Source organism: Pezoporus wallicus, unplaced genomic scaffold (genome assembly GCF_028554395.1).
Source record: "Pezoporus wallicus isolate ANWC-B61680 ecotype Strahan unplaced genomic scaffold, APGP_CSIRO_Pwel_v1 scaffold_7736, whole genome shotgun sequence".
NCBI lineage: Eukaryota > Metazoa > Chordata > Aves > Psittaciformes > Psittacidae > Pezoporus > Pezoporus wallicus.
The window spans coordinates 2,425,346-2,439,108 of NW_026636574.1; the positions used below are offsets into that span (position 1 = coordinate 2,425,346).

At 58.3% G+C, this 13,763-nt stretch overlaps 3 protein-coding genes across 6 annotated transcripts in view; 2 read left to right on the forward strand and 1 right to left on the reverse strand.

The window, feature by feature from the left end:
- CCND3 (cyclin D3) overlaps positions 1 to 3,907 on the forward strand; it is a 32,510-nt gene extending 28,603 nt beyond the window's left edge. For 2 of the 3 annotated variants that reach the window (XM_057400803.1, XM_057400801.1), the window contains exons 3-5: positions 1,188 to 1,347; positions 1,568 to 1,710; positions 3,741 to 3,907. In XM_057400803.1, coding sequence (XP_057256786.1) covers positions 1,188 to 1,347; positions 1,568 to 1,710; positions 3,741 to 3,902 — 465 coding nt within the window. In that variant the 3' untranslated portion in view covers positions 3,903 to 3,907. Of the gene's footprint in view, positions 1 to 1,187; positions 1,348 to 1,567; positions 1,711 to 2,010; positions 2,268 to 3,740 lie in introns of those variants that run through there. The other variant, XM_057400802.1, reaches the window with a different exon arrangement.
- Positions 3,908 to 6,407: 2,500 nt separating this feature from the next.
- Positions 6,408 to 8,751, reverse strand: BYSL (bystin like). The gene is made up of 7 exons (XM_057400805.1): positions 8,502 to 8,751; positions 8,292 to 8,427; positions 8,066 to 8,204; positions 7,740 to 7,873; positions 7,468 to 7,628; positions 7,155 to 7,257; positions 6,408 to 7,022 (listed from the first exon to the last, which is right to left on the reverse strand). Exons 1-7 carry the CDS (start codon positions 8,749 to 8,751, stop codon positions 6,674 to 6,676), a joined length of 1,272 nt encoding a protein of 423 aa, XP_057256788.1. The 3' UTR covers positions 6,408 to 6,673.
- Positions 8,752 to 8,810: 59 nt separating this feature from the next.
- Positions 8,811 to 11,197, forward strand: MED20 (mediator complex subunit 20). 2 transcript variants are annotated; one of them, XM_057400806.1, is made up of 4 exons: positions 8,811 to 8,880; positions 8,973 to 9,127; positions 9,438 to 9,691; positions 10,593 to 11,197. In XM_057400806.1, the coding sequence occupies exons 1-4, from the start codon at positions 8,867 to 8,869 to the stop codon at positions 10,806 to 10,808; spliced, it is 639 nt and encodes a 212-aa protein (XP_057256789.1). In that variant the 5' UTR covers positions 8,811 to 8,866; the 3' UTR covers positions 10,809 to 11,197. The 2 variants fall into 2 exon arrangements, with proteins under 2 accessions (XP_057256789.1, XP_057256790.1); XM_057400807.1 differs by lacking the exon at positions 8,811 to 8,880 and having other exon boundaries at positions 8,935 to 9,127; positions 9,443 to 9,691.
- Positions 11,198 to 13,763: the final 2,566 nt, after the last annotated feature.

A 13,763-nucleotide genomic window follows, 5' to 3' on the forward strand; every position in this document is an offset into this window, starting at 1 on the left:
CTGGAGCTCATCCCCAGGTTTCTTCTTGCTTTTATCCTATGGATTGGGCCTGGCAGGCTGGCACCCATGTGGGAGAGCAGCGTGTCCTGGTGGGAGCAGTGCAGGGAGGGCAATGGCACCCGGCACGTTTGGCCTCGCAGGGGGTTGAGCAGGTTGAGCAATGCTGCAGTTTGAGCAACTCCAAAGGGTGCTGTTGTGTAAGGGGGAAACGTGGGTTTAAGAAATAAAAGGGAGAAAATGAAGCTGTGCCCTTAGGAAAATCTCACTTCTTCAACCCCATCTGTTGTGCAGGCCCCTGGTGAGCAGCACTGCCCTTGTAACCCTAAACTGCTGGGGGAAGAATAGCTGCTCTGCTGGGGAGGACCAGGGCCTGAAATGGAGTTACCTGATACAAATCCCAGTTCAGCTCTGGCCTGCCAGACCTGGAGCTGCAGGGCCTGCTGGCAAGGGGGGGGACATGGGGTGTCTGAGCTGGATTCAGCTGCTGCTGTAGCTGAGTCACATAGACCTTGACATTGATGGCAGAGCAGGGAGCTGAATGCTGGCACCCAGATCTGGTGCTGAGGCTCTAATCATGGGGTTGCCCTGACTGGATGGGTGCTTTGGTACCTCTGTGGTACCACCAGGACTTGTCGGGTGATGCTGCTGCCAAGTGCTTGGTGTTGGGTCTAATGCCCAGCGCTGGAAGAGATGAAGAGGAGCAGCTGAAATCCATGGGGGCACTCGGTTTTCCCATCATCTCTTCCCAGCTTGCACATTGCTCAGGAAGGATACTGCAGAAACCTCTGCTCAGATGCTTACGGAGAGCATCACAGCATGAACGGAGACAACAGCAGCACCCAGCACCTAACTGGGAGTGATGAATGAATATGGGAATGGTGCCTACTGCTCCTTGCTCTGGTTTCTCCTCTGTGGGCAAAGCAGAGGAGTGTTAAAGACTAATCCCACTGCTCCTTGGGAAGCAGAAGCCAGATCTGTCATTTTCTCTGCTAATCTTTACTCCTGGCTTTACAACAGCTCAAGGCTGGGTTTGTGCCATAGCTGCAGAGCAGGGATGTTCCCTCTTTTCTTCCCTGCCTCCTGGATTGCACTACTCTACTGTCCCAAGCCCTGGTCCTATCTGCCCTTGAACCCAGTGAGCCTGCCCCAGCCCCACTGTAGAACGTGCTGTCCATCTGATCCCGCAGGATTGGGAGATTCTGGTCCTGGAGAAGCTAAAGTGGGACCTGGTCTCGGTGATCGCCAATGATTTCCTGGCTTACATCCTCTATCGGCTCCCACTGCCGAAGGACAAGATGGAGCTGGTGAAGAAGCACGCACAGACCTTCATCGCCCTGTGTGCTACAGGTGGGTGCCTGCTCCTGCTGGAGCCACCCTGGGGTGCTGTGGGCAGGGGGCTTGGATGTCCCTTCCAACCCAAAGCGTTCTGTGCTCCTGTGGTTTCTGTGCTAAGTGGGAGAGGCACCTTGGTGTGATCCCTCTGGTTCTCCAGGGAAGCTGCAGGCCCGTGTGCATCCTTACTAACTGCTGCCTCTTCCCACCCCTTGTGTCCCTGTCCTGGCTCTAGACTACACTTTTGCCATGTACCCCCCATCCATGATCGCCACGGGCAGCATCGGAGCCGCCATCCACGGCCTCACGGTCTCTGTGAGCGACTTCAGCAGCGAGGCCATGACCGAGCTCCTGGCCAGCATCACCGGCACCGAGGTGGTGAGTGCCCAAGGAAACCCTGCCTGCTCCTCTTAGAGGGATGGGACAAGAGGGAACGGCCTCAAGCTGCACCAGGGCAGGTTTAGATGGAGCTGAGGAACAATTCCTGCCCCAGAGGGTGCTCAGGCATTGGAACAGGCTGCCCAGGGCAGGGCTGCAGTCACCGTCCCTGCAAGTGTTCACACAGCGTGGAGACGAGGCCTCAGTGCCATGGGTTAGGGGTGGCCTTGGCAGTGCTGGGCAATGGTTGGACTTAAAGGTCTTTACCAACGTGGTTGATCTCTGGTTCTATGAAGTCAGGCTCTTCCTAATGAAGCTGATCTTGGTTTGAGGAGTGCCCAGAGCTGAGTGAGCATCTCTAAATGCAGCCATCACCCTCAGTCCTGGGGCAAGCGCAGAGCCTTTGAAAAGCAGCACAAAGGGGAAGGTCTGTTCCCTGCACAGGCAGGTGTTGGTGGGATCAGGTTGACGAGGTGGGATGGGGCAGAGGGAGAAGCTGGGCTCAGCATCTGCTCCCCTCCACTGGTGTCTGGTTGCAGGTGCCCAGGCTCCCATGGGAAGGGGGTCAGGATGCAGGAGCTTTGCTGGGGATATTGCGGTGACGGGAGCCATCCTTCCCACTGCCCTTTGGATGGGGCAGGGGGACCCCGCCGGGCTCCCTGTTTCCAGCTCACTCCCAGTGCAGGATGTAATCCAGAGCCTTTCTCATGCCAGGAGCCCCTTTTGATCAATCCTGCCCCAGCCCTGAGGCAGCAGCCGGGCACGGGGTCGGTTTCAGTCCCCTGACACCAGTGCTGGGAGCTGGGCTGAGGCTTTGTCCATGCAGGGAGGGACGGGCAGGGGGGGTCCTGATCCCTGTGTGCAGCTTTAAGCTGTTTTGTTTGCCAGAGCCCTTCAAAGCGGGGAGCAGAGCCGCCGGCTGCTCCCAAGCTGCTGTTGTGGTGAATGGGGCAGGGGCTGGGGCACGGGACAGGTGGGAAGCAGGGAAGGCACCGAGGTGGGAGCTGGAATGGAGCCCAGCAGCATCCCTGCTGCGCTCTCTGCTCACTGGAGAGGGCCCAGGCAGCTCCAGCTTTGGCTGTGCACAGCCAAGGGGCTGCCCCATCCCTGGCAGTGTTCAAGGCCAGGTTGGAGCAAGCTGCTCTAGTGGAAGGTGTCCCTGGCCGTGGCAGGGGTTGGAGCTGGGTGAGCTTTCAGGTCCCTTCCCACCCAAACCAGGCTGTGTTTGTGTGCTATTGCCCGGGCCTGGGGGCAGGGAGGAGGCAGTTGCTATTTTCACTCACCACATCCTCTCTCAGTTTCTAAGAACCGCCGGTGATTCCTGGTAAGAGATTTTGGGGGGTGACGATCCCCAACGGGCGCCCGTGTCCAGCTCCAGCCCTGGGGTGTGAAATGGCCCCTCGGTGGGTGCAGGAGCTGGCCTGTGATGGCTCCTATGGCTCCTGGTGTCCAAGTGGAGGAGTTTCCTCCTGGTTACAGCTTGTGGGGAGAAAACGGGGGGTGGTGTGTGATTTAATTATATGACTTATTAATTCTAATAAATTGATTTGTAATAAAATCCCCTGCTCGCAGCCCCCTGCACCTTCCTGTTTGGGGCCTGGGGTGTCCCCAGTGCTGGGGGCCGGTCACAGAGGGGCAGAGCAGGAGGGTGAAAACCTCGTGGAAAGCTGCATGGCCGCTGCTTTGTTGTAGTAAGGACCCAGGTGTGTGGTGCTGTGGCTGTTGGGTGCCTGTAAAGGCTGACACCCGCCCGCACGGGGCTGTTGTACCCAGGATGGAGCAGATCAGGCACGAGCACGACTCCTCTTGGGAGCTCTGATGGGCACAATGTCTGTTCCTCAAGGATGTGTTCAAGCAGGGAGAAGGCAACCAGAACACAGGGCCTAAAGTCCAGAGAAGCCGGAGATGCCCCCTTGCTGGAGAAAGGCTTCTTTGCTTTGTGTTTAGATGCTCCATGGGGCAGACGTGAAGCCCAGAGCTACTTGGAAGGCAGAGAACTGAGGGCTCTCGTGTCGCTCCCTCTCCCGCAGGACTGCCTGAAGGCCTGTCAGGAGCAGATCGAGGCAGCCTTAGCCGAGAGCCTGAAGCAGGCATCCCAAACCCCGCAGGAGCTCCGGGCCTCCAAGAGCGCCGCGTACCCGGGCAGCCAGCCCACCGGCACGCCGACAGACGTCACGGATGTCAACCTGTGACCCCACCACCACCACCACGTCCCCAGAGCCCAGCCCCGCTGCATCGGGCCCTGCACGCCCAAGGGTCGCTGCATCCCCCTCCCCTTGCACCACCCGGCTGCTGAGGATGTGCTCTGCTCGCGGGCAGTGTGGAGCTGGATGCTGGTTCTCAGTGCTGCAGGTAGCTGGGGTGAAGCGAGCGTTGTTGGGTGATGCCAGGGCCCAGGAGATGTTGGGAAGGGGCAGCGGGACCCAAAATGAAGTTGTAAAGTGTTGCTCAGTTCACGTTGCTGTTCACCACCTCCTTGGGAAGGGGGGGGGTTCACTGTGATGAATTCCAGCCCTGTGTGGGGCATTGATCATGGAGAGCCTCCGACCCTGGATACCTGACCTGACTCCTTGTATCCTTCAACTCCCTCCGCAGGCTGCAGCCCCGCATGGCTTGAGGGAGAGAACTGGGGGCCTGGAGGAGGGAGCAGGGGCTCAGTGTCCCTTGGTCCCCATTGCTTCGTGCCAGAGGGCTCTGGCTCTTGGGGGGGTGGCGTGGCTGCTTCTGCTTGGAGGGCAAAACGTGGGGCTTGTTTCTTGTTGCTGTTAGGTTTGGGGTTTTTGGGGGGGGGGGGGGGTGTCTTGCTTGGGGAAGGCAGGAGCGAAGCCCTTGCCTCGGGCAGCAGGCTCAGGTGAGGTTTGGGCCTGCTGAGGCTGCTTAATTTATTGTTAACTGCTGGGAATGGGGGGGAAAGAGTTGGAGCTCCCTCTCGCAGGGCTCTGCCGCTCTCCTCTCCTTCCCTTTGAGTGCCTTCCCCCTTCATCCCCTTCCCGAGCTCCCTGCGCAGTGGGAGCCGCACTTGGAGGCCGGTTGGTGGTTCGGGTAGCTTAGATCAGACTAGGGTTGAAGAAATACATTTGCTGCTATAGTCTGAGCTGCATCTCCACGCCTCGGGGCCGGGAGCCGAGTAAATCCCACAGGGATCCCAGTGGGAAGGTGGAGATTTTGCTGCGCACTTGAGAAGCAATTCCTGCTTTTTGTGTATTGTCGATCCTGTCTGTTAGTTTGGATAAAAAGTGTTCCTCTAAGAAAGAAAACCCAGCAAAAACTAATGCTGCTTTCCTAAGAGAGACCCCTTCAAGACTGGAATTGTATTGACCAGGAGAAGCCAGAGAGACCCTTTAGGGCTGAGGCAGGCTGGTTGGTGCTGCTCCGTGGCCGCTGTCCCTGGGGGATGTGGAAAAGGAGGTAGAACTCTTCCTATATGGATGCTACTAGGAACAAAGAGTCTTTTTCCAGGTGGGAAATGGGCTGCCATTCCTTGGGATGAGGAGAACCAACTCCTGCACGCGGGGCCACGGAGCCTGTCTGTCCACAGAGAAAATGTCCCTTTTTTTATACATATATATATATAAATGAGTTTTAATTTAAGAGTAAAGTGGGTTTGGTGTTCACAGGCGAGATTCCCGCTGCTGGGAGCATCAGAGGAGTGTCTGGGATTTGCAATAAAGTCTTTTATGAACAAGTGTGGAGGCCTCAGGGGTTTCCCTTTGCGACCTGGGGCTGTGCTTGGCCTCCTCTTCCCTTATAGAGCCCTGCCTCGGGTCACCCCATGGAGCAACCCTGGCAGTGAGGGGGGGGTCCCTGTGGGCTCCAGCCCTGTGTTTCCTGCGGCCACAGGATGAAGCGGGGAGCAGGAGCCAGCTCCAGCTGTGGTGGGGTGTAAGGGGATCGCACTGTGCTTGATGAGCCCCTGGAGCAGCTCAGGGATGCTGGGGGGTGAATGCAGAACCAAACCCGGGCCCATTGAGCAGCACTGGAGCAGCAGCTGCAGGAGGGTGACAGCTTGCTGGATGTGCAGCACGAGCCCAGGGCTATCGCTCGTGCTCATCAGCTTCTGGCTGCTGTAAAGGAGATAAAGCTCAGGAAGCCGAGGAGCAGGCACTCGGGGTGCAAGCAGCCCCTGTCACTTCCTGCACTGAGCTGCTGCTGCTGCCATGGGAGAAGGTGCCAGCACTGGAGAGCAGCGACAGGAAGCAGCAGAGCCTGGTGTGGGTTGTGGCTGTGGGAGCCCGTGCTGGTTTTGGGGTACTTGCCATGCATAAACCCTGCAGTGTCTCTGGTGGTGGATCCCCACGGGAAGTGCAGCACTGGTGGTGGAGTCAGCAGGAAGGAAAGTGCAGGCTGTGGATGGGGGGATCAAAGGCGAAACCCTCAGGCACTAAGAGGAGGGGCTGCTTTTCCCCATCATAGAATAGTTAGGGGTGGAAAGGACCTTAAGATCATCCAGTTCCAAGCCCCCTGCCATCATGAGTGGTTCTGGGCTCTGGGAACAGTCTGGGGGTCCCAGCCCTGTCCCCCCAATCATGCAGGAGCAGCACAGAGGGAATAAGCCACAGCCAGGGCCCTTCTCCCTCTTTGATTTGGGGACAGCACCAGCACAGTGACTGAAGCTGCAGCTCTGCAGTACCTGGGGTTGGTGGCTTTGCTCTGCCACCTGCTGGGGACAGGATGGGGTAGGGGAGGACCACGCAGGATGCAGCCGTGGATCTAAAACCATGGACACTGCTCCGGGTTTATTTTCCAACACAGGAACAAGCCAAACCCTCCCTGGCGCTGATGGCACCAGGTTCTGCCCGCCACAGGGAGCACAGTCCAGCTCTATGGGCACAGCACTCGGTGCAGCAGGATCCTGGCTGGATGCTCCTGCCCAGCTCCTCACGGCTTCACTCACACACTGAGAACTTCATCCAGCAGCATCCCGGGAGCAGCTCAAGCTGTGGCTTTCCCCCCCTGTCCCTGCTCACTCCATGGCTGCAGGCTGCTGATCCTCCACATCCCGAGTCTTGGAGTTCATCAGCTCCCTCCGGATCTCCGGTGAGATCTGCGGGTGGCTGTGGAACTTGAGCAGCTCAAGCAAAGCCTCCTTCTGCTCCGAGGACAGGTCCTCCTTGTAGCGCTGGGCCAAGGCCAGGAAGCTCTGGTGCCACAGCACGGGCAGGACGCGCTGGTCCGTGCGGAAGGCCAGGAAGTGGAAGACGAGGGCATCCACCACGCGGAAGGGCAGCGCGTACTTCTTGTCGATGAGCAGGCGCAGGAAGATGCTGTTGGCGCCGTTGTAGGGCATCTCGGCGAGCTTCAGCATGGCCGCGCTGCGGGGACACGGGGGCAGAGGTGGCAAAGGTAAATGCTGAGCCCTGGATCCCAACCCGAGATGCCGAAGGGGAGACCCAAGGCATCGAGCTGGGGTCTCTAAGGAGAAGCTCTGCCACCCAGCACCTTACCTGGAGTGGAGGACGGGGATGGAGCACTTGGTGAGGATGCTGCCGATGATGACGGCCTCCCGCAGCGTGCAGGTCCCTGACTCGCACAGCGGGATGAGGATCCCTGTGGAAGGGAAGGGTCAGGCAGCTCCTGTCCTTCACCATCACCCTGTGATATCGCCCCTTCTCCCACCCTGGATCACATCTGAACCCAGGAAAGAACAGCTCCTCCAGCAGCTCCCACCAGCCCTGAACCTCAGGTTGCCAGACGAGACCCAGATCAGAGCCAAGACAGTTCCTAACCTGCCACCGACCTCCCAGAGAACCCAAGTACCTTTGAACCAAGCTGCTGGCTTGAACAGAGCCTTCTTCAGAGCCATGTAGAGGTGAAAATTGAGGCGCTTGTACTCTGCAATGTCATCCCTGACCCGCGGCAGCAGCACCAGGTTATAGAACCGCTGGGCCATCCTCTCCTTCAGGTTGGATGAGAATATCCTGGGAAAAGCAAAGCACAGAGTGAGGATGGAACCAGGCAGGGGACAGGTTCTGCAAACCTGGGTCCAGCTATGGAAAGAAACAGGGAAAACATCCCAGAGACCACCTCACCTGGTGGCCTGGTACATGGCAGCCGCTGTCCATGCCTCCGGCTCCGTGATGTAGAGGATCTGCTCCCAGTTGGACAAGGCAGGAATGATTTTAAATGCCTTGGGGAGCTTCCCGCTCCTGTATTTGGACAGCACCTAAAAAGATGCAGATAAAAGACTAAGCCGCGACGTTTGGGCACCAAGACCAGGACCTGTTTCACAACCACGCCAAAGCATCCCCCGTGAGCACAAACCATCCCGGTATCACCCCATGCCCATAGCATCACCCGGCAGCAGCCTGGGTGCTCAGCGACCAACGGTGATGGGACAGAGCTGCGGCAGCCTCACCTCTCGCACCCCCCTGTAGACCTCCAGGACGCGGGGGTCGAGCTGGGGCACGGGGCAGCCGGAGCCCTCCGACAGCGCCGTGTCCACCTCCGTCTGCTTCTCGGTGATCTTCTCCAGGATGATGTCCGCCAGCGTGCGCCTGCGGCAGGGCTCGGGTCAGGGCCGTGCTCAGCACCTCCACCGACCCCCGGCTCGGTCCCTCTCCTGCGCCCGCCGCCGCACTCACCTCAGCGGCGGGTTCTTGTTCATGAACCGCTCGATGGCCGCCTCGTCCTCGGGGTCCACCGCCACCTCCCCGCCGCGCCCCGCCGCCGCCTCCAGCGACGGCCACTCCTCATCGTCCTCCGAGTCGGAACCGGGGCCTGCGGAGGGGACCGGCGCTGCTTGAGCCCGGGGCTTCTCGCGTTGGGGACCGGGGCCGGGACCGGGGGCTCACCCAGGGCCGTGCTGCGCTGCTCGGGCACACCGGGGCCGTGCTCGGCCTCCAGCTCCTCCTGCTGCCGCCGCGCCTGCTGCAGGATGCGCCGGGACAGCCGCGCGTCCACGTAGCCCGGCTCCCGCTCATCCTCGTCCTGCGCGCCCGCCCGCGGAGCCCGAGGAGCCGCTTCCCGCAGGATCTGCTCCGCCAGCGGCAGCCCCGGAGCGGGGCCGGGGCCGGGGCCCCGCGTCCGCCGCACCTTGGGCATGGCGCTGGGGAGCGAAGAACCGGCACCGGGGACCACGCGTGTGCGGCCGGAGCCGCCTCTTCCGGGGCCGCCGCCGCGGCTCGGCCCCTTCCGGCGTTGGCTCCGTGCGGGCGGGATGGGGGTGACCTGGTACCGGGGCTGGGAGGCGGTGGGGAATGGGGGTACCGGGGGGGGGTCGGGTCCGTACCGGGTCTCTCATCCCTCCTTCTCCCCCGTTGCAGCGTGTCGCAGGTGCCGGTGGCGGAGGGGAAGAGCGTGCAGCAGACGGTGGAGCTCCTGACGCGGAAGCTGGAGGTGCTGGGCGCTGAGAAGCAGGGCACCTTCTGCGTGGACTGCGAGACCTACCACACGGCAGCGTCCACCATCGGCACCCAGGGTCAGTGATGGGCAGCGGGGCTTCTCCTCTTCTCTCTGCTGACCTGGGGGTCTCGGCTCCAGCGCATCCTCCAGCCCCCCCGGGGGTGCTGGTGTGTTATCCTCGAGCTGCAGGTTTGGTTTCTTTCCTCCTCTTTAACGTTTAATCTTAAGCCCCAAATCACTCTGCTCACTGCTGACACCGTGCATGTGAGCGGCACCCGGGGATGAAAGGCACCCGGAGGACAAGGTTAAACCGGATGCTGCTCTAAAGCACCACCAAGCACGGGAGTGGTGGTTTCGCAGCCCAAATCCCGCTGGTCTGCTTGCAGGGCAGACGGGGAAGCTGATGTATGTGATGCACAACTCCGAGTACCCGCTCAGCTGCTTCGCGCTCTTCGAGAGCGGCCCCTGCCTCATCGCGGATGCCAACTTCGACATCCTCATGGTGAAGCTCAAAGGCTTCTTCCAGAACGCCAAAGCCAACAAGATAGAGACCAGGGGCACCCGCTACCAGTACTGCGACTTCCTGGTGAAGGTGGGCACGGTCACCATGGGCCCCAGCGCCCGTGGGATATCCGTGGAGGTGAGAAGCTGAATGTGAAGGGCCTGAAGCACAGCTGCAGGCAGGGAAATGCCATGTTGGTGAGAGGAGAAATGCCCTGTGCCTTCTGCATCGCTGAAGTGTCACTAACCAAACCAAACCAGGCTAAAAAGCTCCCTAAAGTCTCAATGTGCAGCATTAGGAGCACGCTTGAGGTTGATCAGGCATCCCGCCGGACTGGTACCCAACGGTCCTTAAGATAGCTGGGAATTAGGTGCTGAAAAGTCCTTCAAAACCAGCTTTTCTAAGCACACAAATCCCATTACCTGATCCACAGCTATGATCCCACTGCTCCTGCTCATTCCTGGCCAGCAGGCAGAGCGCTGGGGAATGACTCCTTCCTCTGCTGCACTGAACACCCGTGTCGCAGCATTAGTGCTGCTGCTGAGCCGGGGTTGAACAGAACCTGGTTTACCCTAAGCTCAAGTTCAGGGTGGGATTTGCAGGCAGTCTCGCTGCTGCTCTGAGGAGTTCCTCCAGGATTTGCATTTGCAGCTACTCCTGCTTTGGGACCAGACTCAGAAAACCACTGAAGTCCTTAAATCCCAAGGCTGGGATTGCCCAGAGTTGCTTCTCAGGGTGCCCAGAGAAGCTGTGGCTGCCCCATCCCTGGCAGTGTTCAAGGCCAGGTTGGACACAGGGGCTTGGAGCAAGCTGCTCTAGTGGAAGGGGTCCCTGCCCGTGGCAGGGGTTGGAGCTGGATGAGCTTTAAGGTCCCTTCCAACCCAAACCATACCATGATTCTATGTTCCCAGCATGTCCTGTTCATGTCTATTTGTCCATCCTTGTTAAATGCTAAATATCCCTAGGTGTCTTTGTGCAAAGCATTCTCTGGGGAGGTGGAGAGAAGGAAGAGGTTCAGGGCTGTGGTTTCCATTGCCAGGTGGAGTACTGCCCGTGTGTGATAGCCAACGACTGCTGGAGCCTGCTCATGGAGTTCATGCAGAGCTTCATGGGGAGCCACGCTCCCGGCCTCCCCTCTGTGTTTGGCACCAAGCACGACAGCATCTACAGCCCCTCGGACACCATGGTGCAGTACATGGAGCTGTTCAACAAGATCCGCAAGCAGCAGCAGGTGCCTGTGGCTGGGATGAGGTGAAAGGAATCCCTGGGAACCCGCTTTGGAATGACTGCATCCTCGTTTCCGTGGGATCAGGAGCCTCTGAAAGGCAGCACTGGAGCAGCCCAAGGTGCTGTGTTTCTTCTCAGTCTCTTTCCCCCTGTTTCAGAGCAAAGGGCTTGAATTCTCCGTGTGTTTCTTGGCCTCCTCCATGGTTTTGAACGTGTCTGGGATGGGGCTTGTGATGCTGATGGTTCTTTGTCTTCATGTGGGGGATTAGAGCTCATTAGGAAAAGGAGCAATTCCAGCCAAATCCATGCCCAGATTGGCCGAGCTCCTTGCAGGCACCAAATCAGAGATTTTCCCAAACTTTTTAGGATATCCACGTGTCTTTATTTTCCATGGAAATAAAAAGCTGTGTTTTGTGAGGAGGTGGAGTCTTTCCGCACAGCAAGCCTGGGGCTGGGTTGGAGGGTTTATTGCCAGCTTTTGACGTCTTCTCTTGCGGAGCTTTCTCTCTGATGTGGTTCGAGGGGTTTATACCCCTGAAACAGACTCATTCCCCTGTGGCAAAGCTGAATTCTTGCATCCCTGTTGCATCCTTAGCTTGCCTTTTATATCTGAGTGGGAGCGTTAAAATCTGCCTCTGAGATGCTATTGATGGAGCCTCGTGATCAGTACATGGATCAGCCTGGAAGTGGGTGATAACCATCCTGTCCCTGCACGCCACTGCTCATCTGAGACATCCCAGGGACTTCAGCTGGTTTAATGGGGTAAGGAGGGATCTTGAGTGTGAAGAGCAAGTAAAACAGAGGGAGATTTCTCCTAAAGAGCCTTCTCCCTTTTGAAGCAGCACAAGGGGGAAAGAAGCTGTAAGGAGTTCTTTAGATAGGACTTCTTTGTGGTTGTCATCATACCAAATAACTGTTAAAGAGCCTCGAGCCCTTAGCGTGGGCATTTAATACACTGAATCAGCACTGGGTCCAGAGAGATCTGGTTAATGCTCAATGCCACAGTGTCCTGTGAGCGTGTCAGGGATTCCAACCTGCTGAATCCACTGCGGTTTTGCAGCTCTTAGCTCAAGTTCATGCCATGCCTGCTGCCTTTAGTGCGGCTGTTCGTTTGCAGGGGTGGCCATGCAGTGAGGATGCGCCCTGCTGTCGTTCCACGCGGTGAAGTGGGGCTGGGGAAACAAAGTGCAGTCTCTGGGGGGATGCCTCTTTCTGTCCTGTTTCCCATTCTAAGGCTTAAGGTTAAGAAAAAAGTGCCTTTAAATGGTAAGGTTGGGTCTGCTGAGGATTGCTGCTGCTTCATTCATTCCTGAGCGATGCATTCTGTGACCAGAGATGGCAAAACTCTGGTCACACCTTTAAAAAACATCCAATCCCTGAGGGCTTTGTGCCTTTACTAACGCACTGTACTGCGCCTAGAGTAATAAACCTGGCCCCCTTGAGCTGCATCCTGCCTTCAGTTACCCCCTCAGAGCCATGGGTGTCAGCGTGCATGGAGGGTGGGTAGGACTGAGCCCTTTACGTCTTAGCACAAGTGCCTGTTGCTGACTGCAGTTGTGAGCGAGGGGATCAGCCCCCTCCAGGAGGGACTGCTTTTATTGCAGGGCTTTTTGCTTTCTTGATGGACAAAATGACTTGGGTTTTCAATAAGTAATCCTCGGTCTGCCCCCCCCAGCATCCCTATGGCAGGTTAACATGGTTCCAACGCACTGGTCTGCATCTTAACAGGTCTTCGGGGGGCTTTCAGTGGTGTTACATTAACGGATTGAGCCCGTGTGATTGAAAACCACCCTCATTTCGCCTGTCAAACTCAGCCTCTAAGGTTGTTTTGCTGTTGCTCCCCAGTGTTTTCTCAGACACACCAGATCCAGAGGTGGCCAAGCTGCAGTCCTGCATCACTGTGCAGCCCTTGTTCTGCTTCTGCACCCCTCGCTGGCAGTGTTGTTGCCTGCCATGAGTCGAAGTCTGACCTGAAGGGGATGGGTGATTGTGTGGTCGTGGGTCTCACCTCTTAGGTGGAAGGAGAGGCTGACATTACCGGGCTCACTCGGTGGCAGAGGGATGCTCTGGGTCTCGCTGCCACCCTGGGGATGCTGTGGCTTTTGTTCTGTGTCATTTTTGTATGGGGAAGTGCTTCCATAGCAGCTGCACCCTGCTGAGCTTTAGAGACCTCAGGGTCTCATTAATGATCACTCCTAATTGTCAGCAGACGTTACAGGCTTGTTGCAGTGGGGAGCTGTGGAGTTGAGGGGTGGGTGACTGCAGTGCTGTGCCCAGGCGGGCTCAGAACAGCCCCGGCACTGCTCAGAAAGGGAAGGGGTAGAGAGACCACAACAAAGCCCCCAGCAAGGGAGGGTTAATGGCAAGGTTTGGCTTCCGAAGGAGCATCCAAGGCTCCGCAGTGTCTTTGTGCCCCGGCTCGCAGTGGATTGCAGTGCTTTGCCTCAGAACTTACTTGGGATGAGACGAGGGGGACACTTGGTCTCTGTGCAAGGGAACTGTGTATGTGATGCTGCTGAGCTGTGCTGCGCGGTCCACGACCGGTCACGGAGCCAGAGAGCAGGTTCCTGCCTGCCCCCCCCGACGGTGCTTGAAGGCTGCAGAAGAAGCGAGTTTTCCCCATGGGTACCGTTGCCCCCCGAGTGTGCCTGCCCCTTGCCTGGCCCTGTCTCCATCCTTGCCTTTGTCTCTGATCCAACACGTTTCCATCCCCTCACGGCTGCTGCGTGTGACCAGGGGGCCGTGCAGTGACCTCCATCACAGGCTCCGTCTGTGCTCAGTGCTGCCCGTGGCGCTGTGGGGCACGTACCCCATCACCTCAGGGCCCCTGTGGGGTACCCCCCACCCCACACAACCGCCTCGGGGCCCCCCCGGGAACGCGCCAGCCCCGTTCCGAGTCTCTTTGTCTCCGGAGCATCCTCATTTACCCTGCCGTGCCTCAACCCAACTTCAGCCTGCGATTCACAAAGCCCGCTACGTCACC

Coding starts and splice junctions, on each gene's coding strand:
- BYSL (XM_057400805.1), bottom strand. CDS start 8,751: ATGCCCAAGGTGCGGCGGACGCGGGGCCCCGGCCCCGGCCCCGCTCCG. Junction 7,874..8,065: donor TCTACAGGGGGGTGCGAGAG/GTGAGGCTGCCG, acceptor GCATCTTTTTAG/GTGCTGTCCAAATACAGGAG. Junction 7,023..7,154: donor ATCCCCGTCCTCCACTCCAG/GTAAGGTGCTGG, acceptor GTGTCCCCGCAG/CGCGGCCATGCTGAAGCTCG.
- MED20 (XM_057400806.1), top strand. Junction 9,128..9,437: donor GTCCACCATCGGCACCCAGG/GTCAGTGATGGG, acceptor GTCTGCTTGCAG/GGCAGACGGGGAAGCTGATG. Junction 9,692..10,592: donor CCCGTGGGATATCCGTGGAG/GTGAGAAGCTGA, acceptor TTCCATTGCCAG/GTGGAGTACTGCCCGTGTGT.